General features: G+C 41.7%; 1 protein-coding gene across 10 annotated transcripts in view; it reads left to right on the top strand.

Annotated features, from left to right (window-relative positions):
• The window catches only part of MGA (MAX dimerization protein MGA), a 51,431-nt gene that overhangs the window by 7,313 nt on the left and 16,944 nt on the right, over positions 1 to 27,174 (top strand). For 6 of the 10 annotated variants that reach the window (XM_057403960.1, XM_057403957.1, XM_057403961.1 and 3 more), the window contains 15 exons: positions 1,790 to 2,720; positions 3,061 to 3,151; positions 3,297 to 3,392; positions 8,237 to 8,365; positions 9,772 to 9,870; positions 12,361 to 13,007; positions 13,605 to 13,962; positions 14,414 to 14,637; positions 15,496 to 15,636; positions 16,018 to 16,093; positions 17,419 to 17,939; positions 19,410 to 19,707; positions 21,395 to 22,012; positions 22,565 to 22,861; positions 24,125 to 25,797. In XM_057403960.1, the coding sequence (XP_057259943.1) occupies positions 1,790 to 2,720; positions 3,061 to 3,151; positions 3,297 to 3,392; positions 8,237 to 8,365; positions 9,772 to 9,870; positions 12,361 to 13,007; positions 13,605 to 13,962; positions 14,414 to 14,637; positions 15,496 to 15,636; positions 16,018 to 16,093; positions 17,419 to 17,939; positions 19,410 to 19,707; positions 21,395 to 22,012; positions 22,565 to 22,861; positions 24,125 to 25,797 (6,199 nt within the window). Of the gene's footprint in view, positions 1 to 1,789; positions 2,721 to 3,060; positions 3,152 to 3,296; positions 3,393 to 8,236; positions 8,366 to 9,771; positions 9,871 to 12,360; positions 13,008 to 13,604; positions 13,963 to 14,413; positions 14,638 to 15,495; positions 15,637 to 16,017; positions 16,094 to 17,418; positions 17,940 to 18,885; positions 18,978 to 19,409; positions 19,708 to 21,394; positions 22,013 to 22,564; positions 22,862 to 24,124; positions 25,798 to 27,174 lie in introns of those variants that run through there. The other 4 variants (XM_057403958.1, XM_057403962.1, XM_057403965.1 and 1 more) reach the window with 4 other exon arrangements.

Genomic DNA, 27,174 nt, shown 5'->3' with positions numbered 1-27,174 from the left:
TGACTGTTGTTTGATGAGGTTCTCTCGTGGGTTGACCCTGGCTGGACACCCTGTGCCCACTAAAGCTGCTTGGTCACTCCTCCTCCTCAGCTGGACAGGGGAGAGAGAAAGCTCCTGGGTTCAGATAAGGACAAGGAGAGTTCAGTCACTGATTAGTGTTGTGAGCCAAATAGACTTAACTTTGGGAAATTAGTTTAATTTATTACCAACCAAATCACAGTAGTCCTCCTCCCACTCCTCCCTTCCTCGGCTTAGCTTTACTCCCTAATTCTTTACCTCCTCCCTTCCAGCAGTGCTAGGAATGGGGGTTGTAGTCAGTTCATCCATCACGTTGTCTCTGCTGCTCTTTCCTCCTCAGGGGAGGACTCTTCACACTCTTCCATTGCTCCAGTATGGAGTCCCTCCCATGGGAGACAGTCTTTCACAGACTTCTCTTGTGTGGGCCCTTCCCAGGGGCTGCAGTTCTTCACAAACTGCTCCAGTGTGGGTCCCCTTGACAGGGTGCAGTCCTTCAGGAGCAGACTTGCTCCAGGATGGGTCCCTCCCATGGGGTGCAGTCCTTCAGGAACGGCCTGCTCCAGCATGGGTTCCTTCCACTGGTTGCAGCCCTTCAGGAACAGACTGCTCCAGCGTGGGTTCCCTGTGGGGTCACTGCCTCCTTTGGGCATCCCCCTGCTCTGTCATAGGATCCTCCCTTGGCTGCAGGGGAATCTGCTCTGGAGCACCTTCTTTCCTACTTCTTTGTTGACCTTGATGTCTGCAGAGCTGTTTCTCCAGCATAGTCTCACTCTTTCTGGTTGCAATTGCTGTTGTGCAGTAGCTTTTTCCCTTCTTAAATGCATTATCACAGAGGTGTTACCACCATTGGTGATGAGCTCTGCCTTGGCCAGCAGAAGGTCTGTCTTGGAGCTGGCTGGCATTGGCTCTGTTGGGCATAGTGGAAGCTTCTAGCAGCTTCTCACAGAAGCCACCCCTGTAGAACCTGCCCCACTACCAAATCCTTACCAAGCAAACCCGATACAGGTTCATTATGGGTTCAAGTTTCTGGTTTCATACCTTAGCTGCTTCCTGTTGTGACAGAGAGCCAGCTTCTGAGATGCCCTTAACAAAACTCCTGACTGCAGTCTTTTCACTGTTGTGTCTGTCCCTCAAAGAAGCCCATCAGTGGAGTGCAACTGGCTGCACTGTTAGTCTTCAGTATCTAATGCATGGTATATCAAATTCTGCTTAGTTTAGTGCTGGATGTAAGATGGAGCATAATTCAATAGGATATTAACATTCTGTGAAAGTTTAAACAACAGTTGAGCTTAGGAGTTGTCTGTATGTGGCTTCAGGATGAATTAACTAGAATTTTAGTGAAATCTTGTAAACTGAAGAGCATAAAGCACTTGGTTTATTATTTGCAAGCACAGTGGCTTCAGTATGGGATACACAGCAAACTAAGGCCTCTTCTGAGTGCTTAAAACATGATAGCTTAGCATAAATTCACGCCGAGTCTCAAATAGGAGGAAGTGCAAGTGTTGCCCTGATATTCCTAGGGAAGGAAATTGTGCTGCTGCCTGCAGATAGGAGTTGGACTGGTTTTAATGATGGCAATTTCTTTTTTTTGAGCACTTATAAAAATATAACCTTGTAAACAACAGTTTATTTAGCAGACACATATTTTGGAGCATTTTGGCTTTTTATTTTTGCAATATGTAACCACGGACTGTGGGAGATGAGTTTGGGTAAAGGAAGGCATTTGATAAAGATCTTGTGTTTTGTTTTTGTCCCCTCCTTCCCACTCCAGTCCTGTTGCGAGCAGTTACGAAAGCAGTTCCCGTGTGGCATCCCCGTTGGACCCAAACGGACACTTTAATGTAGTCATTAAAGAGGAACCAATAGATGACTATGACTACGAGTCGGGTATTTGCGCACAAGGAGTAAGTGTGAAACAGGAAGACACAGATGAAGAAACGGATGAGTATTCGAACACTGATGATGATGATCCCATCCTACAAAAACACCTTATGAGACGTGGTGAAACAGATGGAACAGATGAAGAATTCAGGTCTAGGAAGCGCGTATTAAACAGTCCTTCAGGTGTTGCCAAAGCAAAAATGTTAAAATTGGATAGTGGGAAGATGCCTGTGGTCTATTTGGAACCTTGTGCAGTCACAAAGAGCACAGTGAAGATATCTGAGCTGCCACAGACCATGCTTTCCTCTTGCAAGAAGGATAAATCCCCTTTTAGTGCAATGTCGGATCCCTTGCCTATGTGCTTTGAAAATCACAAAGGCTCTTGCTCAGGCACAGACACTGTTACTGAGGAGTTAGTTATGAAAAAACAGTCTTCTGGAAATAAAGTGTCACAGAAATACTCTTCAGTCAGAGAGGCCCAGTGGGCTCTATCTAAATCACCTAATTTTAACCTCAGGGGCTCAGTAAGTTGTCAATTCTCAGCTAAAGAGATATGTGGAAGAAAAAGGTCTGGCATACTGAAGAACCCTCTGTCCCTGAGAGGCTCTGGTAGCAATCAGAACACCCTCTCATCAGTTACAACTAAAAGAGGAAGGCCACGGAAACTGAGAATTTCCAAGGCTGGTCGACCACCTAAAGGTATAGGGAAAGCTGTAATAACGAGCAAGAACGCCTCACTGGGGTCTGGGAATATCCTTCCAGATGTTAAGCCAGACCTTGAAGATGTTGATGGAGTCCTCTTTGTGTCCTTTGCATCAAAGGTAAAACCTAGCTGTTCTGAGTAAGATACAAAACCTTTTAGAATGTCTCATTAAGTCCTTCATACTTCCAGCTGAAGGTGTATTTTATTTTAAACTGAGTTTTGAGATTTATGGCATCTTTCCAAATCTGTTCTTATCCTGTCCCTGTATTAATCATAACATTTTCTAACGTAGCAGCTTGGGGAGAAATAGTGGGATCTGGAGGTCTTTATAGAAGAGTGCATACTTGTTTGTTAAGTAATCTCGTGTTTTGAATACGTTGGTGATGTTTTGATGTGGCTTAGTTTGTATCTAAGTCAGTGTTTAAGTATCTTGTACTTAAGGCTCTTCATGTATGTAGGAAGCTCTTGACATTCACACTGTTGATAAAGCTGGAGGAGGAGAAGAGTCACGGAATCTTCAGGCTCCCTTGTTGACTACAAATGATCCAGGTACATTTTTGTGGGTTTTTTTGTAAGTGGCTATTCTCTGCAATAACGGAATTTGTAAAAACACACTGGAAAATTGATATTTTTAGTCAGTTTTTTGGCACAGTAATTTTTTTTGTATATTCTTTCTTTTTGAACTTTTGAGTAGATTGTCAAGCAAGAATACAGGTACTAGAAAAGGAATTGATGGAAGAACTGAAGACATTGAGGCATAAGCAAGTAATACATCCTAGCCTTCAGGAAGGTAAGTGGGCAGTGTACATATTGTTGCCCCTCCTTGTATAGTATACTTAATCATACTGAGTTGGTATTTTCCTACTGGATGTAATGCTGTTTATGTTCAATACAGCTGGGATCTGGGTTTAGTTTCAAACACAGGAAAGTGTAGAGGTGTGTATGTACAAATGTGAGAGTAAGAAAGGAAGTTTGTGAAGTATCCCTCTTGTCATTTGTGGCAGTGAGAGAAAATCTGTGGTGCCTGACCCATTTTGTTTTATGTAGAGGCTTTAAAAGTAGTTTCTACCAGCCAGTAAAGATGTTCTTGTTTTCACACGTTGAAAACTGGAAGGGGTAACAGAGGCAGAAAATGTCTCCTGAATCTCCAGCAGCAGAGAAAGACGCTGCATGTCGTTATATGCCTCTTGCAGAAGATGCTGAGCCTTCAGACTGCCTGTTCTGTAATGAGCTAATCCTTGTAGAGAGCAGATGGAGTTGATTTTACTCACCCATAGAAAATAGCCATTTCATGGTAGTAGAGGTGCTGGAGATCCAGAAACACTTAACTAAGACTGCATTTGCTATGTTTGAATCTGTATTTTTGTGAGTCACTGTAGATCTTTGTTGGGGACTGTAGTGATAGGACAAGGGGTAATGGGTTCAGACTTAAACAGGGGAAGTTCAGCTTAGATAAAAGGAAGATGTTCTTTACTGTAAGGGTGGTGAGGCACTGGAATGGGTTGCCCAAGGAAGTTGTGAATGCTTCATCCTTAGCAGTGTTCAAGGCCAGGTTGGACAGAGTCTTGGGTGACATGGTTTAGTGTGAGGTGTCCCTGCCCATGGCAGGGGGTGTGGAACTAGATGATGCTGAGGTCCTTTCCAGCCCTAACTATTCTATGATTCTATGATCCAGTTCACTAGTCACATAAGAGGTCCAAGCAAGCATGTGATCTTGTGTTTATATACAGTATTATCCTGAGGTCAGATGGAAGGAGGTCAGATCAACATAGCAGAACTTAATCTTCTCTCTACTGATGATATTGAAAGACTTCAGCAATAGTAGTCCTGAGACCAGTGCCATTAATATAGGCTTTGGGGCAGATAAGGCAGTGATCTGAATGGCAGTGTTGCACCTCATGCTCTTGAGGTCCTGGCCCTGAATTTTTCAAGCATCTAACTGTAGGGATTGAGACTCCAAATAACCAATTGAGACTCCAAAGATTTTTGCTCTGATACGAGTTATTTTGGGTCCTTGCAGAGTTTCTGCTGGGAAGAGGCCTGGATTATCCTGAATCCAGAATGTTTTATACATGTGGTATGATGAGAACTAGCCTGTCATCTTTTGCAGACATTTAAAAGGATGCCTTTGTGTCTTGCTAGTGTTGAGCTGACATTCCTGTCTTCCGCCTTTGCAGAATGGTCGTAAGAAAGGTAGTAGAGAACTCTTGGAGCTCTGTCCTAGCTGTGGTGTCAGTGAAACCCATCCCCAGCCAGGTTGTACCTCAGTGGTATTGTGGATGTGTAAATGCAGTTTTCCTCTCCCATGATTCCGGAAATAGGCAGCCCTGTTTTCTAATGACCCCTCTAGCCAACCTGCCCTCACAGGTCTGCACATGTTGTCATACATTGCATTAGCACCATGTTTCCAAAAACTGTGGTAAAATCTCCTTTCTGGTTGGCTGCTGGCAGTGCTAGATACAGCACCGACCAAATGTTGCAGCCATGTTAAGGCTTTTTTGGTTTATATTGTGGGCCTCCTAGATAATGTCTTTACCCAAGAAAAGTAATAAAAAATTAAGGTATATTGTCAGCCATCACCCCATCACAGCAAGGGCTGTTTTACTCATGAGAGAATCCTGCAACAGGGAACATGTAAAACCCATGTGCTTTTCCTCCAGCTTCTAAATAAGGGGTGGTGAAGTGTGTGTGGTACCTTCTGAGGGGTATTGAGGACTTCACAGATACTACAAAATGGAGAAGAAAAAGTCAAGCATCAGGCTAAGGAAGAGGTCTGAAGAATTTTGACTTTCTTGAACACTTGTGACTGTCATTTCCAGTGTTGGATGGTAATCTGCTGATCCTGTTTAATGGTGAAATCATATTTCAGCAATGAAGAGAATGACCCTCACCTGTCTTATTTATTCTTAGAGTGAAGTTATGTGAAAACTATTTGCAGCAAGAGTGTTACTACAGATAAGATACAGGTGTAATTAGATTAGGCTGTGAATTACAACATACGTGTGTGTGTGTGTTGTTACACTTCAGCTGCTGTATGTAAACTGGAGTCTTTATTCAGTTTACCTTCAGCTTGCAAAAAGTTAAAGATCCATTGTAGAATAGAGGTTGGTGAAGGAACATAATGATGGTAATGGAGATACTATCAATAAGACATAAGAAGGTGGCTGGAGAGTACCTCAAGGTCACACTTAAGGGCTGTATCTTTCTCCGGACGTACTAAGTAGCATCCTGGAGCTTGGTGCAGCCTTATTAGCCTTCTTGATTCTGATACTTGTTCTCCAAAGTTTCTTGGCCACAGATGATGACTAATAAAACCACCTTGTTATCTACTACAGAGCAGGCAAAGGGATATGGCTCCCTTCTGTCTGAAAGATGGGAAGTGCATGTTTCTAAATGTGCTTTCAGCCATTCTGTAGAAGCTTTCTGGCTTTCTTGTCCTCATGGCAGTATGGGAAATGGACATAGCAATTCTGACTGATGTTAACTCTGGTTTTGGTTTTGGACAGTGTAGTTGAGAAGCGTAAATTTCATTTTGGAGATGTGTTGGAGCTGTACCTGAACCTCACAGTTGCAGTTCATTTGTGACATTAAGGAAATGGTGATTAGGGCTATCTAGATCTTGGAGGAACCAGCACTGCAGGAAGAAAATGCTTCAGAAAGAAGGGAATTCAACTTGAGCATGTTAGAGGGAAGGCTCCTACTGAAGTACTGCAGTGCTATGGGATGTCTCTTCTGTCTGAGCTAATTTGAATCCCTTATCATATTCAAAGACACTGTTGTCACATCATATTTCAGATTTGGCAGCTGCATCTGGTGGAGAGGAGAAAGTTCTTAAGGTTCTTCATTTGCTACTATTAGATTGCAGCAACTGAAATTTAGCAATACTCTAGAATGTTAGACATTAATAGAAGTGATAATTCGCCTGTCATATATGGTGATGTCTCTACTGACACAGTACTTGCTCTTACTTTTTGTTCTCTATAGGCTGTCTGCATTCATTCCATGTTGCATCCTCTTACTTTATGTCTGAGTGTTTTTTACTTCGTGATCTGAAACTGAAAGAATAGATACTGTGTATGGGTGATGTTCTTATTTTGGTTTGAGTATTAAACAAAGCAAGGCTTGGTTTTGGAGATGATAGAATAATTCAAAGGGAGTGTCAAGAAAAACAAACTGTACTCTTCCTATTTTAAATAGCGTTTGAAAAGAAATGGATGACATCTTGACATTTAGCAGTTGACATGTTTTTATACAAGATGCTAGACTGACTTGGCTTGCTGCTCATTTTGCCTGTGTAGATTTGAAAATTACATCTCACTAGACTGTCTTTGATAACAGGCTCTGTTTAAACACCCATCTTGGAGATTTGTTCCATGTCGATTGTTTTCAGGCTGCCAGTAATCAGGTCACTGTGTTGCCACTTAGGAATACAAATGTGTACCACCAACACAAGATTTCTGCTGTATGTGCAAATGCTGCTTTATGTGACCTGAGCCTTGTCATACATCTTCAATTTCAAAACTCGCATATTTAATAAATGAATTTCAGACTTGTTGGCAGCAGGAGCACTTAGCAGTAGGCTTCTATAGCTAACAACCAAAATAAATGTTCTCAGCTCCAGACTGCAAGCTGAATTTGATTGATAACAGTTATTTCTTGAACTCAGTGTAGCAATATTTTCCAGAAGAGGTACTAAGGTCCTGGCTTTTTTCCCTTCAGCATTTCTGTATCTGTATTTGTTTTGTCATGGAAAAAAGGTAGCGTTTGTGGTCAAGTAAAGTCTTTCTATTTGAGTATTTTTGGGGAGTTGATGGAGGAAGGTGTTATAGGCAGGTGGTGACATTAACAACGCCTATTGGTTAATTTCCATATGGGCACTTTTCCCTCTTGCTTCAAAAGACAAAAAAAGAAGTCTTATTGCAAAATGCCAAGCTTGGAAAAAACATAACCTGCTGAAATCTGGATTTGATGAGCTAGTCCTGAGAGTGCTCTCAATACAGTTTTATTTATATCAGAGTTCCCAAACACACACATTTCAGAACTAAAAAGTGGTTTGCTCTTGTCTCATTACTGGTTGAAACTGATGCGTGTGGTGTACGTTCTTTCACAAGAATAGCTTTCCATAGAGAAGGGGATGTGCAAGTACCACTGGCAGGATTGATGATTTATGTAGCAATACGTAATACCAATAATCAGCTGAGTTGGGTTCAGGCAGTGACTCTGGCCTTTAAGGATTTTAAGTAGTGCTCACTTCCAAAAAGGAACAGACACAAACTTTGATCATGAGAACTATGACAACACTGGCACTTTGGTTAAGAAATTTCTGTGGAAACTTCCATAGTAATCAAGAAAACTGAAAAGTAATTAAATTTTTTTCTTGATTTTTTCCCATTCTCTAAAATACTCTTTAAAATTTTCTTAAAAATATTCATTAAATAACTCATACTTGCTGCAAATCCAGCATAAGTAACAGTTACAGTTGCTAATGCTGTTTGTCAGGTCTCTTAAAATGGTGGGTGAATGCTAGAAAAACCTGCGTATAACTTAATGGTTTCCTTTTTAGTAAGTATCTTGACTTTGTTTTTACCAGTGTCTTGGTACATTGAGACATTGACTGATACTTGCTTCTTTTAGTGGGACTGAAGCTGAATTCTGTGGACCCAACAGTGAGCATTGACTTGAAATACTTGGGTGTGCAGCTTCCCCTTTCCTACTCAAATTACTCCTTGTGGAGCTATCCAGGAACCAATCCCAATTCTCCAGGTGGGTTGAATAAGAATTTGTTGTAATCTTACTTGTTGAAAGCATTACTTTTTTATCATCAATAATCAGAAGGAGGGAATGACCATTTACTTGAATGTGGCATCTTAAAGCAACTGAAGCAGTATTAACGTAATAAAATGGGGAAACTTCCTTAAATCATCATGTGGTTCCTGGCCAAGGAATCCTGAGTAATTCTGGCCAGGCTGTCTTCAGCCTTCTCTTTTTCTGATGGTTGTGATCCAGTAATGGTATCAGTCTAGTTCTGGTACGTTTTGTCTACTTGACCTGCATTTTCTAAGTGCGAATATACACATCATACACATCAACTACTCTCAAATTGCTCAGGAAAAGTTTAAGCATTCTACATCTCTCTATTGCTCACATGCCAAGCAAAAAAAAAAAAGCTGTCTTACAGAGAGCCCTGATGAGTATGAGAACTTTCCAGAAAAAAAACTTGAGGCAGCACTTGGGGGCTAATATGCAACTTCATCATCGTTATTTATTCCAGAAGTGCTGACCAGTTGTGCGTTTTAAACTTACTCTGTATCCAAACAGTCTCGTTGTACTGTGACTATGATTCTAATGCTGTTGGTCAGTATTGTTTTTAGTAATAAACTGGTTGGACAAGGTATAGGGGTGCTTATCCTCCTACTTACCTCTTTCTCCTACTTTAATATTCTGTGTCTTCCTTATTCTGGTGCTTTTAGGAGATGGTAAGGAAGCAGATGTATCTCAGCTTTTTTTCACTACAGAAGAGGCAGATTCAATTCAGAAGACCTCAATCAGCTCAGTGTCAAATGCAGTTATTTCTAGGCTGGCAATATGTAAAACAGCCACACAGGTCCCTGTTAGTATATTTATGTTCTAGCTTAGTTTCCAGAGCTGATGGCTAGCTTGGCAGGGATGTTGCTGTTCATCTTTTGTGATTGTTCCCTGTCTCTGCCCCTAATTGATACTCATCTGAATCTGACAGAACAGCAAACATTAAATGAAGTTTCTACAGATTTTGCAAAAGTCAATGGCTCATTTGAGGGGAGAGACTCAAATTATTTTCCTTGCTGAGAGAGGTGGTAGTGTCAGTTCAAAACCCGCCTGTTCCATTTTAACCTTCTGAAGAGCTGATTCACCTGTTCGAGTTTTGGAATCAACTGCTTGCACCATTGCTAAGGAGAATAAAACTGAAACCACAGGAGAAGATGTCTTCTGTGTAGGATAGCAGGTGCATGGGCATACAGCAGAACTCTGCAGGAAGCTTGGCTTTGTTAAGTATTCTATTAAAGTTTGCTTATTCAGGCTTTTGATTTACCATTCTTCGTCAGTCCCTGAAAAGGACTAAGAGAGTTTGCTAGGATATTGGTACAATCAAGCTTGGTTCATAAACTCAGGCTACCTTTCTTCTTTTCCAGATACTGGATTTCCTTTTGTTTCGAGGACAGGAAAGACAAATGATTTCACTAAAATCAAAGGCTGGCGAGGGAAGCTTCATGGTGCTTCTAGAAATGAAGGTAAAAAAGAGGTCAATTTGGTGATTGTGTCTTAAATAGAAGTATGAGGGTTTATATCAAAACTGTTGAATTTTTTGTACTGCTTCCATTGTCAGAGTGGAGATTTACAAGGGAAGAGAGAAACTTACTCTGAGTAAGATAAAAATACCTGTGTTCTGTTTTACACAGAAGGCTTGAGTGAAGATCAAAACTGTAAGAGTTTTGGGTTTGTTTCTCAGTTTTGGGTTTACTTGGAAGTATGGTAATCCCAGAAGTCTGTTGCCCCAGAGACCCTAATGAACTAGAGTAGTTTTCATTTATAGGTGTTTTTTAATTCCATTTAGAGTGGGTATTCTTTACACAATTGATTACTTTGCCCTCCTTCAGGAAGCAATGGATATTCAGCAATATTCCAATTTTTACTTTAGGTTAAATATTCATGATGTACTTTCTGCACTTCCATTCAATGTTGTGCACTGGGTAGGCTGGGTATTCAGAACAAAATACGTTGCATAGAAGCACTGCCTGTTGAAGACTTGCTGGTTTTGTGAACAAGTACTGTGTTGAGTCTGGCTGAGATGGGAGGTAATTTTCTCCATGGCAGCTAGAAAGGTGTTGATAACACACCAATGTTTTGGCTGCTGCTTAGCAGTGCTGGCACAGTGTCACTGCTGTCTCTCCCATGTTCTACTCTCACCCGTAGTCTGAGGATGGGCAAGATCCTGGGAGGGGCATTGCCAGGACACCTAACCGAAAGCGACCAAAGGAGACCTGGACAGGCTGGAGAGTTGGGCAGGGAGTAACTTGATGAAATATAACAAGGGAAAGTGTAGAGTCCTGCATCTGGGCAGGAACAACCCCAGCTTCCAGTATAGGTTGGGGAACGACCTGTTAGAGAGCAGTGTAGGGGAGAGGGACCTGGGGGTCCTAGTGGACGACAGGATGACCATGAGCCAACACTGTGCCCTTGTGGCTAAGAAGGCCAATGGCATCCTGGGGTGTATTAGAAGGGCGGTGGTTAGTAGGTCGAGAGAGGTCCTCCTTCCCCTCTACTCTGCCCTGGTGAGACCCCATCTGGAATATTGTGTCCAGTTCTGGGCCCCTCAGTTCAAGAAGGACAGGGAGCTGCTGGAGAGAGTCCAGCGCAGGGCAACGAAGATGATTAGGGGAGTGGAGCATCTCCCTTATGAGGAAAGACTGAGGGAGCTGGGTCTCTATAGTTTGGAGAAGAGGAGACTGAGGAGTGACCTTATTAGTGTCTATAAATATATAAAGGGGGAGTGTCACGACGATGGAGCCAGGCTCTACTCAGTGGCAAACAATGATAGGACAAGGGGTAATGGGTACAAACTGGAACACAAGAGGTTCCACTTAAACTTAAGAAGAAACCTCTTCTCAGTGAGGGTGACGGAGCACTGGAACAGGCTGCCCAGGGAGGTTGTGGAGTCTCCTTCCCTGGAGACATTCAAAACCCTCCTGGACACATTCCTGTGTAACATTATCTAGGTGTTCCTGATCCGGCAGGGGGATTGGACTAGATGATCTTTCGAGGTCCCTTCCAATCTCTAGCATACTGTGATACTGTGATATTCCATACTGTGTGATGTCTGCTCCGCAATAAAAGCTAAGGGATGCACACACATTCGTTATTGGGGTGTTTGTCTTCTGAAGGACAAATAGAGGCTGGGCAGAGAATGGATTGAGAGCAGCCCCGAGGAGAAGTACTTGGGGGCCAAGGGGATTTGGTTGATGAGAAGCTCAACACAAATCAGCAGTGTTGAGGCAGGTGATTCTCCCCCCTACTCCACTTTCGTGAGACCCCCCTGCAGTCCTGTGTTCAGCTCTGGGGCCCCCAAGACAAGAGGAATGTGGACCTGTTGGAGTGAGTCCAGAGGAAGCCATGAAGTTGATCAGACAACTGGAGTGCCTCTCCTGTGAAGATAGGCTGAGTTGGGATTGCTCATCTGAGACCTTATAGCAGCCTTACAGTACCTAAAGGAAGCCTACATGAAATCTGGAGAGGGACTTTTTACAAGAGCATGAAGTGATGGGACAAGGGGGAATGGCTTTAAACTGAAAGAGGGGAGATTTATATTACCTATTAGGAAACAGTTCTTTACTGTAGTGAGACATTGGCACAGGGTGCCCTGAGAAGCTGTGGCTGCCCCATCCCTGGAAGTTTTCAAGGCCAGGTTGGGTGGGGCTTGAAGCAGCATGGTCTAGTGGAAGGTGCCCGTGGCAGGGGGTTGGAAGTGGATGAGCTTTAAGGTCCCCTCCAACCCAAACCATTCTGTGATTCTATAACTGCTGTGTGTACTGAAGCCCTACTTCCTGGTTCAGACAGCTGGTTGTGTTTCAGAATGGGTTATATTTGGCGTGCCTGTGTTGTACTCCTCTAAAAGAAGAGTAACTATTTTCTTAGAGAATTATTTACCTCTTCTATAATGTTGAATTTTATAAGATTTGTCAGTATATTCTCTCAGGAGCTATATTGCTCTTTTGTTTATTTAGGTGGCAGTTCAGAAGGTTCCTTGAAGAATCGCTCAGCGTTCTGTAGTGACAAGCTGGATGAGTATCTGGAAAATGAAGGGAAATTGATGGAAACGAGTATGGGATTTTCTTCTAGCACTCCTGCTTCTCCTGTGGTGTATCAGCTTCCCACTAAGAGCACTAGTTACGTGCGAACACTCGACAGTGTCTTAAAGAAGCAGTCTACCACAATTCCATCAACATCTTACACGTTCAAGCCTGTTCCTTTATCATCTACCTCTAGGAAGACAAAGTCTCAAAACAGACAGACATCTACAAACAGAGTAAAATCATCTTACAAGCCTATACTGCCTTCACCTTTTACTGCAAAGCAGAAACAGAACATTTCAGCATTCGGGGAAAAGGCTGCTAAGTCTGCCTCAAATATCAGTGTGACTAACCAAGCTGGTGGTTTCATGATGTCACCTGTGGATGAAAACACACTTCCAAAACAGATTAGTTTGCGCCAAGCACCACAACAGCAGCAAGCAGTTCGTCCACCAGGTTTGTCTAAATCTCAAGTGAAGTTAATGGACTTGGAAGACTGTGCTCTCTGGGATGGCAAACCACGGACCTATATTACAGAAGAACGAGCAGACATCTCTTTGGCAACCCTGCTTACAGCTCAGGTAGATCTGTAATAGTTTCTTTCCTTTCTGTACTGCTGATTTTCCAGATGTGTCCACTTAACTGATGTTGTGTATAGATGCAGAAAATAGGACCAAAGCTCTAAGGTGCACGACAAAGCATGGTGTTCCTTTGTGGTGTAGTCTTTGCAGTGAATGATGAGAAGTGCTGACTTAGTAGTATGTGGAAATGTAATTATGATAGTAGCATGTTGGTGCGAATCATTAATAATTTGAGTATCTGATTTTCACCATCAGAAATTCTGGTTAATATAGCTGCTGTTCATAGCTGCATTTCCTTACTATTTGTGTGTTGAACTAACTGCAAAACCATCCTGGTCACCTGATTCGGTTTTCACATGATAACTTCTGCTTTCTTCACATCCTACTTATTACCAAGATAGTTTAGCTGTCTCAGACTGCCTCTCAGATGACTTCAGATGCCAGCTCTCCTCTGTTCTGTTTGTTACAGTATAGATGACAAATTTTCCGATTTTAACCATGTAGTTGGAGGAGTTATTCTAAATTAAGTAATTTTGCATACGCTTAATTTAATCTTCCTAAAATTTGAAGTGTCTGCTTCTTTACATCTTTTCTTAGGCTTCTCTCAAAAACAAACCTATCCACAAGATAATCAGACGACGAGCACCTCCTTGCAATAACGATTTCTGTCGCCTGGGTTGCATATGTGCCAGTCTGGCACTGGAGAAGCGTCAGCCGACCCACTGCCGCAGGCCAGACTGCATGTTTGGTTGTACGTGCTTGAAGAGAAGAGTGATGCTGGTGAAGGGAGGATCAAAACATAAGAGAATAATGAAAAAGGCTATGCGTGGAGATCTTACGTTCTATGGAACACAAGAAGACCAGCAAGAGGATGAAGATGGGGAAGAAGAGGGTGATGGAGAAGAAGATGAGCTGAAGCAGAAAGAGAAGAAGAAGAGAAAAAGGGTGGAATACAGTGAGTATTGCTGGGCAACAGTGATTACTTACAGCTTTGCAGAAATCACCTGTCTTGGTGGGCATTTCTGTTGGGATGTAGTAGTGATGCCATTTCTAAATCCAGAAATTATGACTGAATTCCAAGAGACGTCTGCAACATCTGCTTTCATATAGCTGACTAGCAGGAAATTACACCTTTTTCTTTTATTTTAACTCTTACTTACCTGATCAGCATTTTAAGTACTAAGTTGTTTGTTGTGATCCAATATCTTCAAAGAATAAGGATGTGAGATAATTACTGCTGTCACTGTTGGTAATCTTCACTGTCATAGTGCTGTTTTCTTCCTCTTTTACCAAGTGTCTCGAGCTGTATATGCAATTGCTGTGTATAGTTGCATGGTTGCTAAGTGTTTTATTTATTTATAAGTAAGTTGGTTTTTTTTCCTTGGTTTTTCTTTTTTTTTTTTCAGCTATTTGTGACTCTGAGCCAGAACAGCCTGTTAGGAATTGCCCATTGTGGGTGAAAGTAGAAGGTGAAGTAGATCCAGAGCCAATTTACATCCCAACACCATCTGTTATTGAACCAGTTAAGTCTGTGATACCACCCAACCAAGAAGTCTTGCCTTCTAGTAAGCATAGGTCTTCCAGTGGAACGAAACCAGGCAGAGTCTATATTCCTAAACCCAATCCAGTGGTAAGAGAGAAAAAGATGTGTTTGTTTTCCTTTGTATTGAAAACTAAACCAAACACTGTCAAAAGCTTCTGCACCAGGCTGTTTCAGAAGAAATGTGAGGTGAAAACCTGAGACTATCTGCCCATAGGTGTGTTGATAAGCTAGGATGAGTTGACTGTATATAAATCTTTAGCTGTGTCTGTCATCTGTTGAGAATTACTGTAGCAATACACAGATGGTGAAAGGTGCTCATAATTCACTAATGGCCTCATTTAAAAAATGCTATAATATATGCTATTGGTGGCAAAATGATTGCTTTTCCTGTAATGTTTGTGTAAGTTATTGGGCTACGTTATGCGCAACCAAGTAATGAATTATTTGGCAGGTAAGGGGATACAGACACAGTGATCAGTATAGCTCTGGAGTCTTTTTTTCTCCTTTTTTTGAGGTTTCACAGCCAGTGTTGGAAGAATATGCCTTTGCCTCTTCCCTCACCTTAGTATATAACAGAAGCAACAGCAATAGAGTCTAAACTTGCCAGAGTTGCTATTTAACATATACCAGCTAAAGTCAAACAATGCATGACAGTTGGGACTTGTTTCCTCACTTAATATCTGAACAGGTTTGAGTTTTGGGGATGGTGTTCTGTTCCATTCCTCTCATCCCCAGTATGTAATTTAGAAGCAAGATACATACTGGGCAGTGTGGTACTAAGAGGGCAGATTCAGCTTTAAATGCCAGTCTTTTGTTTTGACAGTTACTATTAAAGCACTAATGCTGAAGTGTTGCTAGGAAGCAAAACTGTTTCATGAATCTAATGTGAATCTAGAACAGAGAGGTTCCTTTCTCTCTTTTTTAATTTCTTTTATTTCTTGGTAGATTCGAGAGGAGGACAAGGATCCTGTCTACTTATACTTCGAAAGTATGATGACCTGTGCAAGGGTTCGAGTGTATGAACGCAAGAGAGAGGAGAAAAAGCAACAAAAAGACAAAAGTGATTCCCAGAGTCCTAGAGTGAAGGTATGAAGTCGCACTACATAGCATGTGTCATAGAACAGGCAGAAATATTGAAAATGTTGAAGTAATATTTATCCCAGAAATCCCTATGTGATCCATTTGATGGTGATAGGGCTCTGAAGCCTATCACCAGTAAACTTTTATCCTGTTACTGTGATAGAAATTGTCTTGTCTGTGGAAATTCCTGGTTACGAAGTGGATTATCATGTAGGAGTTAAATGTTGATTGAGAAAAGAGCTGGTTTAAGATGAAACTTCTCGTATTGTCAACATTGACATGTTTTCTGATTTGGGGTGGCAGTATATGATAGACTGGTTTATTTTGTGATGTGGAAGAGAGATCCAGAGGATGATTTTTTTTTCTCCTTGCATTTCTTTCCTCCAGGAAGAACCTGAACCAGACCCTCAGCCTCCTGAGAAAGCAACCTGTGAGGCAGACAAAGACACTGATAAATCAGGAGGTAAGATCTGAGTCTTGAGTATAATTCAACCTTTTGGTAGTTCCGCCTTTTTGTGGGGTTTTGGTAATGGCTTTATTTTTTATAAGGAAGTTTCAGCTCTTGATAAAAAGTCCGTTTTCTGGGGGAGTTTTTATGGTTGTCAATAAAAACTTCATGATGTGATTACAGTTTCCTGTTTTCTTTAGCAGTTGTGTGTGTAATGTGGGGGAGATACAGCAGTCTAAATATCCAGTTCTCACTGTTACTCTAAGGTTAAAATGACCAGTATTACAGTAGCTTCTTTAGCAGTAAAAAACAATATTGCACAGCAGACTTGTCTTCATGAGTGATAATCAGATATTTGGGAAGGAATGGAGGTCACTGGCTTTGGTTTGTCTCGGTTTCTTTTTTTTCCCCCTCCTTACTATTACTTTGTTGTTACTGAATAATAAATGTGCAAGTGGTGCTGTGAGGATGGGATCCTTAGAACCATATGGGACAAGGAAGCACTTGTACTTTGTTTGCAGTTGTTTGCTGTTGAATTCTAGTTCAAGTTTAAAGGTTGAAGTTTTGTTACATTATGTATACCAAGTTTGAGGTTTTGGTTCATAAAGAAGTAGGCTAGACATCTGTGTTCTCCTGAAGCGTCCCAAGTCATGTTATGTAATTTAAAATGAGATACACTAGAGGCATTGTGTCATCCATTAATGAAATATAGGTGCCTTTTGGAGCTGAATTTTATCACTGCTTAATGTGTACAGCAGCACACTCTACATTTAAGGATGGGAATGGAAAAATAATACAACTAGTTGAAAATGCTCGTGAATTGGTAGGTGAAATTAAAATGGCCAGGACACAGGGCTCAACATCCTTGCAGTTTTGCAAAAAGTGACGTTGGATCTCTGACAACAAAAGGTCATGCTTCTCTTTATACATCTTCTGAAAAAGCCGCTTCTGCTAGCAGCACGTTTGCCCCTCATGCCGTTCTAAGACACTGGTCCTTTTCTGACTCCAAAGTGCCATCTCTCAAGTAACCACTGATGCTTTCTACTGCATGTTGGTGTTGCTTGGAGGTCTTTCATCCATGTACTGAAACAACCCAGCTTTGTTTAGCTTGTGATGCAATGGCTGCAGGGAATGAACTGAGAAATAATTACATTAGTTTTGAAGTGAGTTTTTGATTGCTTGTGAAGCTCTGCAGGGGGAAGTGATGTTTTGAACAGGTCTTTTACTTGTTGCCCTGCAGCTGAGACAAGGGTGGAGGTGTGGGCAGAATAAAACTGTTTGAATATCCAGGTGATTAAAATGCCACAGTATTGCAGAAACCTGTTTCAATTCTTCCTCAGAGAAAAGCTGGTGTTCTTCCCGTAGCGAGGGGGACTCTTCCTCCACCTCCTATGTTCATCACACCACTCCAGGTGGACCAGCCAAACTTATCGAGATTATCTCTGACTGCAGTTTGGAGGAAGATCACAATAAGATCTTGACCATCTTATCACAGCAAATCAACAATAAGGTGCCACAGTGCCTCAAAGTGGGTAGCTTCGCTATTGAATTGGCTACAGAACCCAAGGCCGAGGATGAGAACCACCCTCCTGTCTACTCCTCCAGAATGAAGATTTCAGTGCCATCCTACCAGGAGAAGGATGAGAAACCTGAGATACCTGTCTTGGAGACTGCTGATAGTGGAGAGCCGTCATGCAAAAGCACAGAAAACTCACAGGTCTTTGAGGGAGACCCACTGAACAAACTGGAGGAGAGCTTGCGTGGGGGAAAAGGCTTACCTTTTTATGCAGGGGTTTCTCCTGCAGGAAAGATGATCGTCCACAGTTGCAAAGCTAATATGAGCCCCTTGGGCTTGATTCAGGTGGGTCCCTCTGCCTTTACTGTGGAGATTAGATTCAGTTTCATCCAGCATCCCACAACTTCTTGAAGGGGAGAACACTCTTTGATTTTTCTACCTAGTCTTGCCTGTCCAGACAAGGATTCTTAGTATTTGATGGTATTCCTGCCTCTCCATAAACTTGTCCCTTTCAGGATTGACTCAATAACAGGAAATCTGATTGAAAGTCTGAAATCTGATGGTTTAACTTGTCCTTTCGGCAATTTGGGTCTTGGTGGCCCAGTTACAGGATCTCTCTCAGGATCTTTTTGGTGTTTTGGGGAAACTCCCTGCAGATGCATTTGATAGATGATAACCTTAAATGAATGGCGGGTAGGGAGCACAGAAAGCATCTTTTCTGAGGAAGTGTACACTGGGACAAAACTTTAAAATGAAACTGTAAGCATTAAACTCTGTTTTGCTACAGCTTACTGTTAGCATTCACTAATAGTCTACCTTGTGTTTGCAGAACAGATCTTGTTCATCAAGAAAATTCATAATTCTAAATTCAGCAAGTCCTTTCCCTGCAATTTCATGCTGCCAACTTGGTATTATGAATCAGTGGTAGGAACTGTAGGCCCAAGATCAAGATCTTTTTCAGTCAAAGGTATTTGTGGTTACAGTAATATCACTTTCAGGAAAGGCACATAAACGAGGAAATCAGAGTAATGTTTATTTTCATGGCACTTTGCAGATATGGCACCCTTAGAGAAGCTAATGGAGTGGGAAAAATGTAGGGGAGATTTCTTTTATTAAAAGTCGATCAGTAAAAAGAGTCAAGACCTTGTTTAGTCCTGTGTTTAAATACATTTGGCTTCTAGAAGGTATCAAACACCCTGAAAGTAAAGTGCAACACAACCAAAGCATCCCATTGACCACTAGGCATAAAACCTGATGTTTAGAAATGTGCTGTTTCTGCTCTCCCATGCAGTCAGTTACAACTGCAACTTTGAGTGTGAAGTTTGTCAACTCACCACACCTTAATTACAGTATCCAATGACAGTACAGATAAGAAGAAAGCTGGTAAGGCTTTTACAAGCTCTTTTAGAGTTTTGTCCCAATGTATCTGACATAAGTATTCTTTCTTGTGTAATGAAAAATTTTATTTGATATTGTCCTTGAATTTGGCAACCCATATTTATTCAGGGCCATAGTGTAGGTAAGGGACAGGAAGACTTTAGTGCCAGCTTCATTCCATCTAATTTCAGTGATTTCACATCCTCCTTTGGAGTCTGTGGTTCTGTGTGGGAGTCTGAGTAGCATCTAAAAATTTGTGTTATAAAGATACGACAGAGTTGTTTGAAGTTCTCCCCAGCAGTAAGGAGATTAGGAATTCCCATTCTGAACTGCAGTGCTTTTTTAAAGACACTTAGAAGTCCCATGGAATGAAACACCTCTCCAGAGGTGGTGAATTAGCATTCTTTTCACAAAATTTCCCTTTTCCACTTTTTTCAGGTTAATGATAAAAGGTTTCCTCAGGCCAAACTGCTTTTGGGACAGATGGGGGCATTACATCCTGCCAGTCGGCTAGCAGCTTATGTCACACGCAGGCTGCGACGCACAGTACTTGGTGTCTCAGCCCTCAGTACTGTGATCTCCAAGGTAGATTCCACTGCTAAAGCAGCTGCTTCTGGGACACCATCAGTCCAGGTGCCCACAACATCAACTCCCAAAACTACATCTTCCACCAGCACTACTTCAACCCCCACTGTGACGACTCTGAAAACCCATGTCCCAGCACAGAGACAGATAGGTAGGTTGGAACTTCTTACTGTGTTTTAAATTGCGTGAAGCTGTAGTAAAAAGTGAGTGTATCCAGCATTGCTGTTGATTTCTGTGCATCAGTGCATGCTGCCTTTGGCTGCATTGCCTACCTAAACTGCCTCTGCAATAAATAACCTCTTTAAAGCAGAAAGTTTTATTTTGGCTTCAGAGTAAGATTACAGATGTTGACTATTAGTTATTTTATTAATGCTTCTAGAGCATTTTTCAAGAGACAAGGAAGGAGTGGATGGAGACACACTGAAAGTTAAGCTTGGACTTTTGTTCTGAGTTTCCTTGCTGTGATTTTTAATTGTTTTTCATCAAACATCAGTTTAAAGGATTACTCTAACACTGGTTCTTCACTGATAGTTTTTCTGATGATGTTGAATTTATAGTAATTGGGATTCTTACGACCACAAGATGTGTGAAGCAGCAGTGAAAGACAGGATGGTCCAAATCTGGATTAGTGAAGCAACAGGTGTGCAGCCAATAACCACACCAGCCTGTAATCTCCTTGGATTTCACAAGCTAAACAGGGTTGGATTTAAGCAGCACTTTGAGTATCAGAAGAAGCATATGGTACTTGAATGTGAATTGGTACTGAAACGGTTACCTCAGCATGGCAAGAGAGGAAGTTCCCTTTAACTGTTACATTTTACATGAGTTTCAGAAAACACATATTAAAATACCTAGTGCCCATCCACATTTTCCCAAAGTTATTTAAGGATCTGAAGAAGCTTTTCAAGAGAAGAGGATGTTACCTGTGTCCTGGCAAAACTCTAGTTTCTGATGTTTTGTTTCTTCCTGCCTGAATTTTCATTGCCATGTAAATGGGTGTGTTGTTTCTCTTGTCCTGTAATAAAACTTCTTGTTCTGTGTGTTTATGCCATACTGTTGAAGAGCTGGCTACGTTTCATTGATGGGTGAAGTGGCTGTTACATCTGTGAGTTAAATGTTCTGGCATATTCTTGGTTAAAGATGCTATATGCATCAATAACTATGGTATTTAAGTTGGGCTTGTTCCATAATCTCTGCTGTTGTACTCACGTGTAGGAATCTGGAGTTGTGTAGTTGCGGTATTCTAATCTCTTGGAGAGCAAGGGATGGGGGAAGGATCTTCCCAATGGTCATTGCTTCCTATTGATCAAATTTGTCCCATCCAGTCTCAGTTGCATGAGTGTTGCTGCAGGGAGAAGGGGACATGGCAAACTCTATCTCTCTCTCTCACCCCTTACGCCATGGCTGTGTAAGATGTGGATATAGTAGAAGGGGAATGAAACCCAAGAAGCAGTGAGAAGAGGAAGATCACACAAGCTGTTACAGGAAGAATTTGAGGCTTAGAAAATAGCTTTGGGCTCATTATTTCGTGTTATTTAGGTGTTTGTTTTCCTGTGCTGTAATTAGGATTGTCGGTTTCATGATAAAGAACAGCCCCTCAAGACGCAATTCTTTGTGTGGCCAGGAAGAATGCAACAAAAAGCTATAGAAGTGTGGAATAAAGCAGACTTAATTCTAATATGTGAGGCATGTTCAGGACTGCCATAAAGGTTTCAATTTAATTACAAGGTACAAAGGAAGCGGAGGCTCACTTGCATGCTGAAGTTACAGTTGTAGCACCTCATGAAAGGCAAAGAGGAAATCTGTCACAATTTTGACCTGCAAGTTTTTATTTGCAGCTGCCCGACCCTCGCCCGGTGGTGTGTTCGCACAGTTTGTGATGAACAAAGCCGGAGCTCTGCAGCAGAAGGTTCCTGGAGCGAACACACGCCAGCCTGTGTCAGGGCCACAGAAGTTCAGTATCAAGCCTACACCGATAATGGTTGTCACTCCTGTGGTTCCCTCAAGGCTACCTGCAGCTCAATGCACAGTCTCTCCTGGGATCACTACGGTCACCACCACTTCTCCAGTTATTGTGGAAAGTATCAGTGCGGCAGCATCTTCTGTGACCACTCCTGGCCAAACAAGAGCTAGTGAACCTGCCTGCTCTCCTGCAATTACAGTCACAGCTGTTCCTGCAACATCTGGAATCGACATCTTTACTACTCCCTCATCCACCACGCCAACTGCCGCTGTGAACATAGGAAAAGCAACAGGGACTGTTGTACCAACCACATCACTCCCTAAAACTGTAGTAACAACACCAACTGTTACTTGTCCTGTTGTCACAACGTCCACTGCTACGGTTGTGCTAACAACAGCTGTGACAGCTGCATCTGTGGTGACTTGCTCTGCTGGCTCTGTTCCGATTATACTGTCAGGAGTTAGTTCGAGTCCTTCACTGACTCCAAAAAAAGGTAAGACTTAGGTGCTTTGGGCTATTACTGCAAACACTTCAGGTTTTTATTCCACCTCCGTCATATCTGCAATACAGTCCACAACTGTAGAGCCCAACTCAATTATAGATTCACTTGTCTCACCCTTCTTTCCAAACTAGGGTCAGAAATGTAATCTCTGTAAGTTGCTTGTGTTCCAGAGCCAGTAGAGGAGGAGAAAAAATGCAGGTATCTGGTCAGTGACTGCTATGAAATGAGCTGTCACATCATCTGTTAGCCCATAGAAAAGTATAGCACAATTATGACTGCTAGAATTGCATGGCTGGCAGTCGAAGAAGCAGGTATGGGATTGCTCTCCTTAACATGGAAGTCTTCTGAGTCACAGTGAGAAATGTCAGTGGAACTGCACGAAAAGACTCTTCTGGCCTTGTTGGTTCTGTGTGTGTTCTGTGAATGAAAGAGGAAAAAAAATAAATTCAAGCAAATTTAAACACTTGTGCTTGTTTTCACTGAGGATAATGCCTGATTTATAGGCTGTTCTCTGACTTTTTTATGTAACTTTAAATGTTTCAGAAGATGCTACTGCACAAGGTATAAACAAGACTTCCCAGATGTCTCCTGGAGCAGAGAAGCGTGTAGGACCTCGATTGCTGCTGATTCCGGTGCATCAGACATCTCCTGCTTTGCGACCGCTAAACAGCATGCAGCTTGCTCAGAGGCAGAGGATGGTCCTTCAGCCTCTCAGGAACCCTGGTGGTATGAACCTGTTCAGACATCCTAATGGGCAGATAATTCAGCTTGTCCCCCTCCAACAGTTTCGAGCTACAGGTGCCCAAACCAATGTGCAGCCAGTGATGTTCCGCAATCCAGGTACAAAGTCCAGTGTTTCTTGACTGACAAATGCATTACCTAGTAACTAACAATGTAGTAAATGCTCCATCCATGATGCTTGTTTCCCCTGCTGGAAGTAATTGAAGAGGGTCTAATTTGATTCTGCATGAGTAACTGAAGAGCATAGTTTAATTAATTTAGATGAAATGCAGCTTAAACACCATTCTTAAAATACAGAAAGTGCAGTTAATAGCTAAGTCACCAGAATTTGAGAGTTCTGTGCAGCAAGTGAAAGTCTCTGTGTATGTATGTATAGTACAGTACAGCCATGTCCATTGTACTGTTGTAACTTAAGTTCTGTTGATCTGGTGATTCAAAACTAATTCTTGTTGAAGATTCTCTTTAAAAGAATGAGCTGCTGTTACCTGTGTCTCATTCATAGAATCACAGATCTGCTGCTCTATTTTTGTTTGGTTTGCATGTTTGTTAGTGCTTTTACAGCAGATGTTCAGATCAGATGTTACAGTACAGTACAAAATTGTTGGGGGTTTGCCTCTTTAGAGTGCGAGAAGAAAGATAAGTTTGATTTTCAGCTGATTGTAGTGCATAAAGAATGTATGCATTGCAATGTATGTAGTGCATCTTGAGAGGGAGGCCAGGTGGTGTTGAAAACAGAGAGGTGAGAGCAAGCGTAGTACATGGCAAAATGGGGCTGGGAGTAATCCTGTGCCTTAGTTGAGGTTTGAACATGGAGTGTGCTAAAGAATCAGTCAAAACGTTCATTGACTTTCTTTCTGATTTGGGGCTTTTGCTGTACAAGAGAAACTAATTGCCAGCAGTGGTATTTTTCTTTGTGTTTTATGGAGTTCTGAAATGCCACAGAAGAATTCAGTAAGGAAAAAGGTTGTGGTATGATTGTGTCATCTTGTCAAGGTTTTTCTCTGTGGAAGTATTTGCAGGGAGGGGAGGTGGAGCTGTGGTGTTTGTGGATTTTTTTTTTTTCTAATCTCCATTTTCCTGTTTTCCAGTAAATGGGAATGCAGAGAACTAACTAAATGTAATGCCTTTTTTTGGTTAGAAAACTTAATGCTGCAGCTTACCATTAAATCTCTTTGTTTTAGAGTAGCCACCTCATGTATTTTATTGGGGTGTTCCATATGAAAATGAAGCTGTTTGTATGTCTGTGCAGTACCAGCTCTTTCATCCCTGAGAATGCTGGCTACTTCCAATACAGCATCAATACTAAAACGAAATAAAAAAGGCTTTGAGGAAATACTAGTTGATGTTTTGCTTTCCTCGCAGGCTCTGTTGTAGGAATCCGGTTGCCTGCACCTTCTAAGCCTCCGGAGTCACCTGCATCTCCCACTTCCTCTGTGTCTTCCACTTCTCCTGCCACAAACTCAGCTGCACAAACTGCAATACCCAAGTTATCCCCTACGTCTAACCTAGCCACGCAAGCATCTTCTCTTCTTCCTTCAGTACCAAGTTTTGTGTCACAGGCAGGCGCCCTGACTCTGAGGATCGCTCCTACTGCTGGCAGTGTGACAAATCAGACAGCCTCTGAATCTAAAATAACCTGCAGCTCAGGTGGTCTGCCAGCTACTGCTGCTAATCTCATACCTTTACAATCTGGTAGTTTTGCTTTACTTCAGCTCCCAGGACAGAAGACTGTGCCAAACTCCATTCTGAACCATTTTGCATCTCTTCAGTTGAAGAAGAATTACAGGAAAATATGCAAGAAAGAGGAGCCGGATGTTGCTCAGCAGAAGGAGAATGAGAAGGCTTCACGCTCAGATGACGCTGTGGAGTCTGAGTTCGCAGTGTCTGATAGGAAACAAGAAGAAAATGAGTTGTCAATTAACCAGTCAAATAATGTTGAAGAGTCAGCATCTGGCACAGTTGCACCTGATAGAAATTCCACTGCATTAGAGATGGTGGAGAAGGACTCAAAGGTGCTAGAGAGTTCTTGTGATGATAGCACTTCTTCTCAGCACGATGTTTCCGCAGATGTCATATCATCTGACCACTCGTACATCAGTGAGAAGCAAAATGATGAGGAAGAAAAAGAGGCTTTTGAGGAAAAAGAGGACTCTCTCACTTCTGAAACTGCAGTGAAGGCTTTTTCAACTAATTCTGAAGCTGTTTGTGGGTCATCTGATCAGTCTCTAGCTGCTCCTCTGGATAATGCACATCAACAGAGTCTTGAGAATCAGGAGAGTGCACGGTTGAAGAACCATGTGAATGAACAGACATGTGCTGAACAGGAAGAGAAACCAATAAAAGAGGAGGAAGGAGATGAACACACACAGATGAAAGAGGACAAGGCAAGTTCTGAGCAGTCACAGAATCAACAAGAGCAAGGCACACAGCTGGAGAACATGGAACAGAATGAGACTGAACCGTCTCAGAACAAAGAAGAATGCCAGGGTGATGCTGTGCAGCTAGATATGGAAAGGAAGGACAACAGGAGCTCTGCAGAAGCAGAAAGCGTAGAGGAGAAACTGGGGAGTAAATGTGGTATCAGTTCTGCAAAAGAGCAGGAGGATGCTTCAGGAGAAGAGCATACAGTCAGTACCAAGGAAGGCAAAGCAAATGTTGCTGGGCTGGGAGGCAGTAGCAACAAAGAACAAGCGCCTTTTGATTCTCAGGAAGAACTGAAAACGGGTCATGATATTGTAACGCATGTCAACAGTTCTTGGAGTAAAATATCCAGCATTGTACCACCTTTAGAAAATAAAAGTGAGGTGGATAACAAAGCTGATACCTCTGAGAAAAGTGACTTCCTGATACCAGAAGAGAAGACACAAGAACTTCAGCATCCCAAAATGCCCACTCTTGGTATAACTGCTGATGGTATGGAAGAGGAAGAAGAAGATGATGATGAAGAGGATGAAAAAACGGATGATTCTGCTGATGAGATGCTGGATGGTGCTTCTGACTTCCCGAGTGAAGAGGAAATAGATGTTGAGAAAGTGGTAAGCATTTCACTATTTCTGAAGGTCATTTTATTTAATTGACCAACTAACATGTCCCAAGCCATGGATTTGGAAGACACAGTGTGATCTTTTTGTTCTGGACTTCATTTTCTTTAGAATGTCTGGATCAGGGTTCCATGTGGGAATGTCTTCTGTTTCTTAGTTGTATGCTTTTATTACAGGTAGCATTGTAGTGGCCTTGTAGAAATTATCTGGTTTTCAGATAAAAGGAGTTCTATCGAGCAAGCTGTAACAACCATTGCATGTTTATTTACTAAAGCAGCTTGGTTCCTTGTAACATGACTTACAATCCTAAAATGTAGTAGCCCATCTAGTGTTTCTGTTAGTTTAAGCTGATTCCTTCTACTTCATCTTTGTACCCTTTAGTTAAAATTCGCAAAGGAATGTTTGAATCTCTCCTTAAATTCCTCTTGAAATTTAGAAATACATTCAAGTAGTGCTTGAAAGCTGTCATTCCATATGCGATAGAAAGCAAATTGCTTTGGAAGTCACAAAATGAGAGTAAAACATCGTATTTAAGTATAGTTAAAGTATGTTTAGACTTTGGTGCTCATGGAATGTCCATCAAATTCCACCTAGAAATTAAAAGGAAATCCCACATGTAACTCCCTCATGTACTTTTGAAATATCTGTATGTGATACATCAAAAAAAAGTGCATTGTTACTTAAAATTTATGAAGTTGTGGTTCTGTCAGTCAGTCAAGTAGGAAATAACATAGCCCTTTCTTGGGATGAGATAAAAGTGGGAAGAGATTAAACTGGAGAAGAATTGAAGTACAAAGAAAGATAGAAGAGATTATGTTAGTGTCTTCAGGGCTTTGAAAGTATATAGTTCTTGTAGGTCTCTTGTCTTAATATAGTCCTCTCACAGTTGAAAACCAAATTAGACTTCTTTTTCTTCTAACCGTATCCAGATTAACTCAGTTAAGTCAGTAACTTGGGCTCTTAGAGAACCTATTTAATTTCCAGAAAAACTGACTAATCACTTGATATTGCAGTTTGCTATTCTGAGGCAAGATGATAGCATCTCAGCTGCGTGAAGGTGAGGAAACTGAAAGCATATGTAACTTTAAAGTTCTTTCAGGCTGGAAACTGAGCTGTTGCTGTCTTGTCTTTAGTCAGACAGTGACAGTTTGGTAACTCCTGTATCCTTCAGTATCTTCAGCAGAGTTATCATCAAGTTTTGAGAACCGGGGTTAATTTGTGCCTGATGCTAGATAAACTTTCTATACAAGGTAGTCTTATCTGTTGGTAAGCCAACAATAACAAGTCTAGGTCACAGAGTAGCCTCTTATCAGCGTTGTTGTTTTCTTTTGTGCTGCAAAAGGATGATGAAGTGAAAAAATAATTAGAGAT

This window comes from Pezoporus wallicus, unplaced genomic scaffold (assembly GCF_028554395.1).
Source record: "Pezoporus wallicus isolate ANWC-B61680 ecotype Strahan unplaced genomic scaffold, APGP_CSIRO_Pwel_v1 contig_8673, whole genome shotgun sequence".
Taxonomy (NCBI): Eukaryota; Metazoa; Chordata; class Aves; order Psittaciformes; family Psittacidae; genus Pezoporus; species Pezoporus wallicus.
Note: the sequence above shows the minus strand (reverse complement) of the source record. Positions and strands in the feature narration are given on the sequence as shown.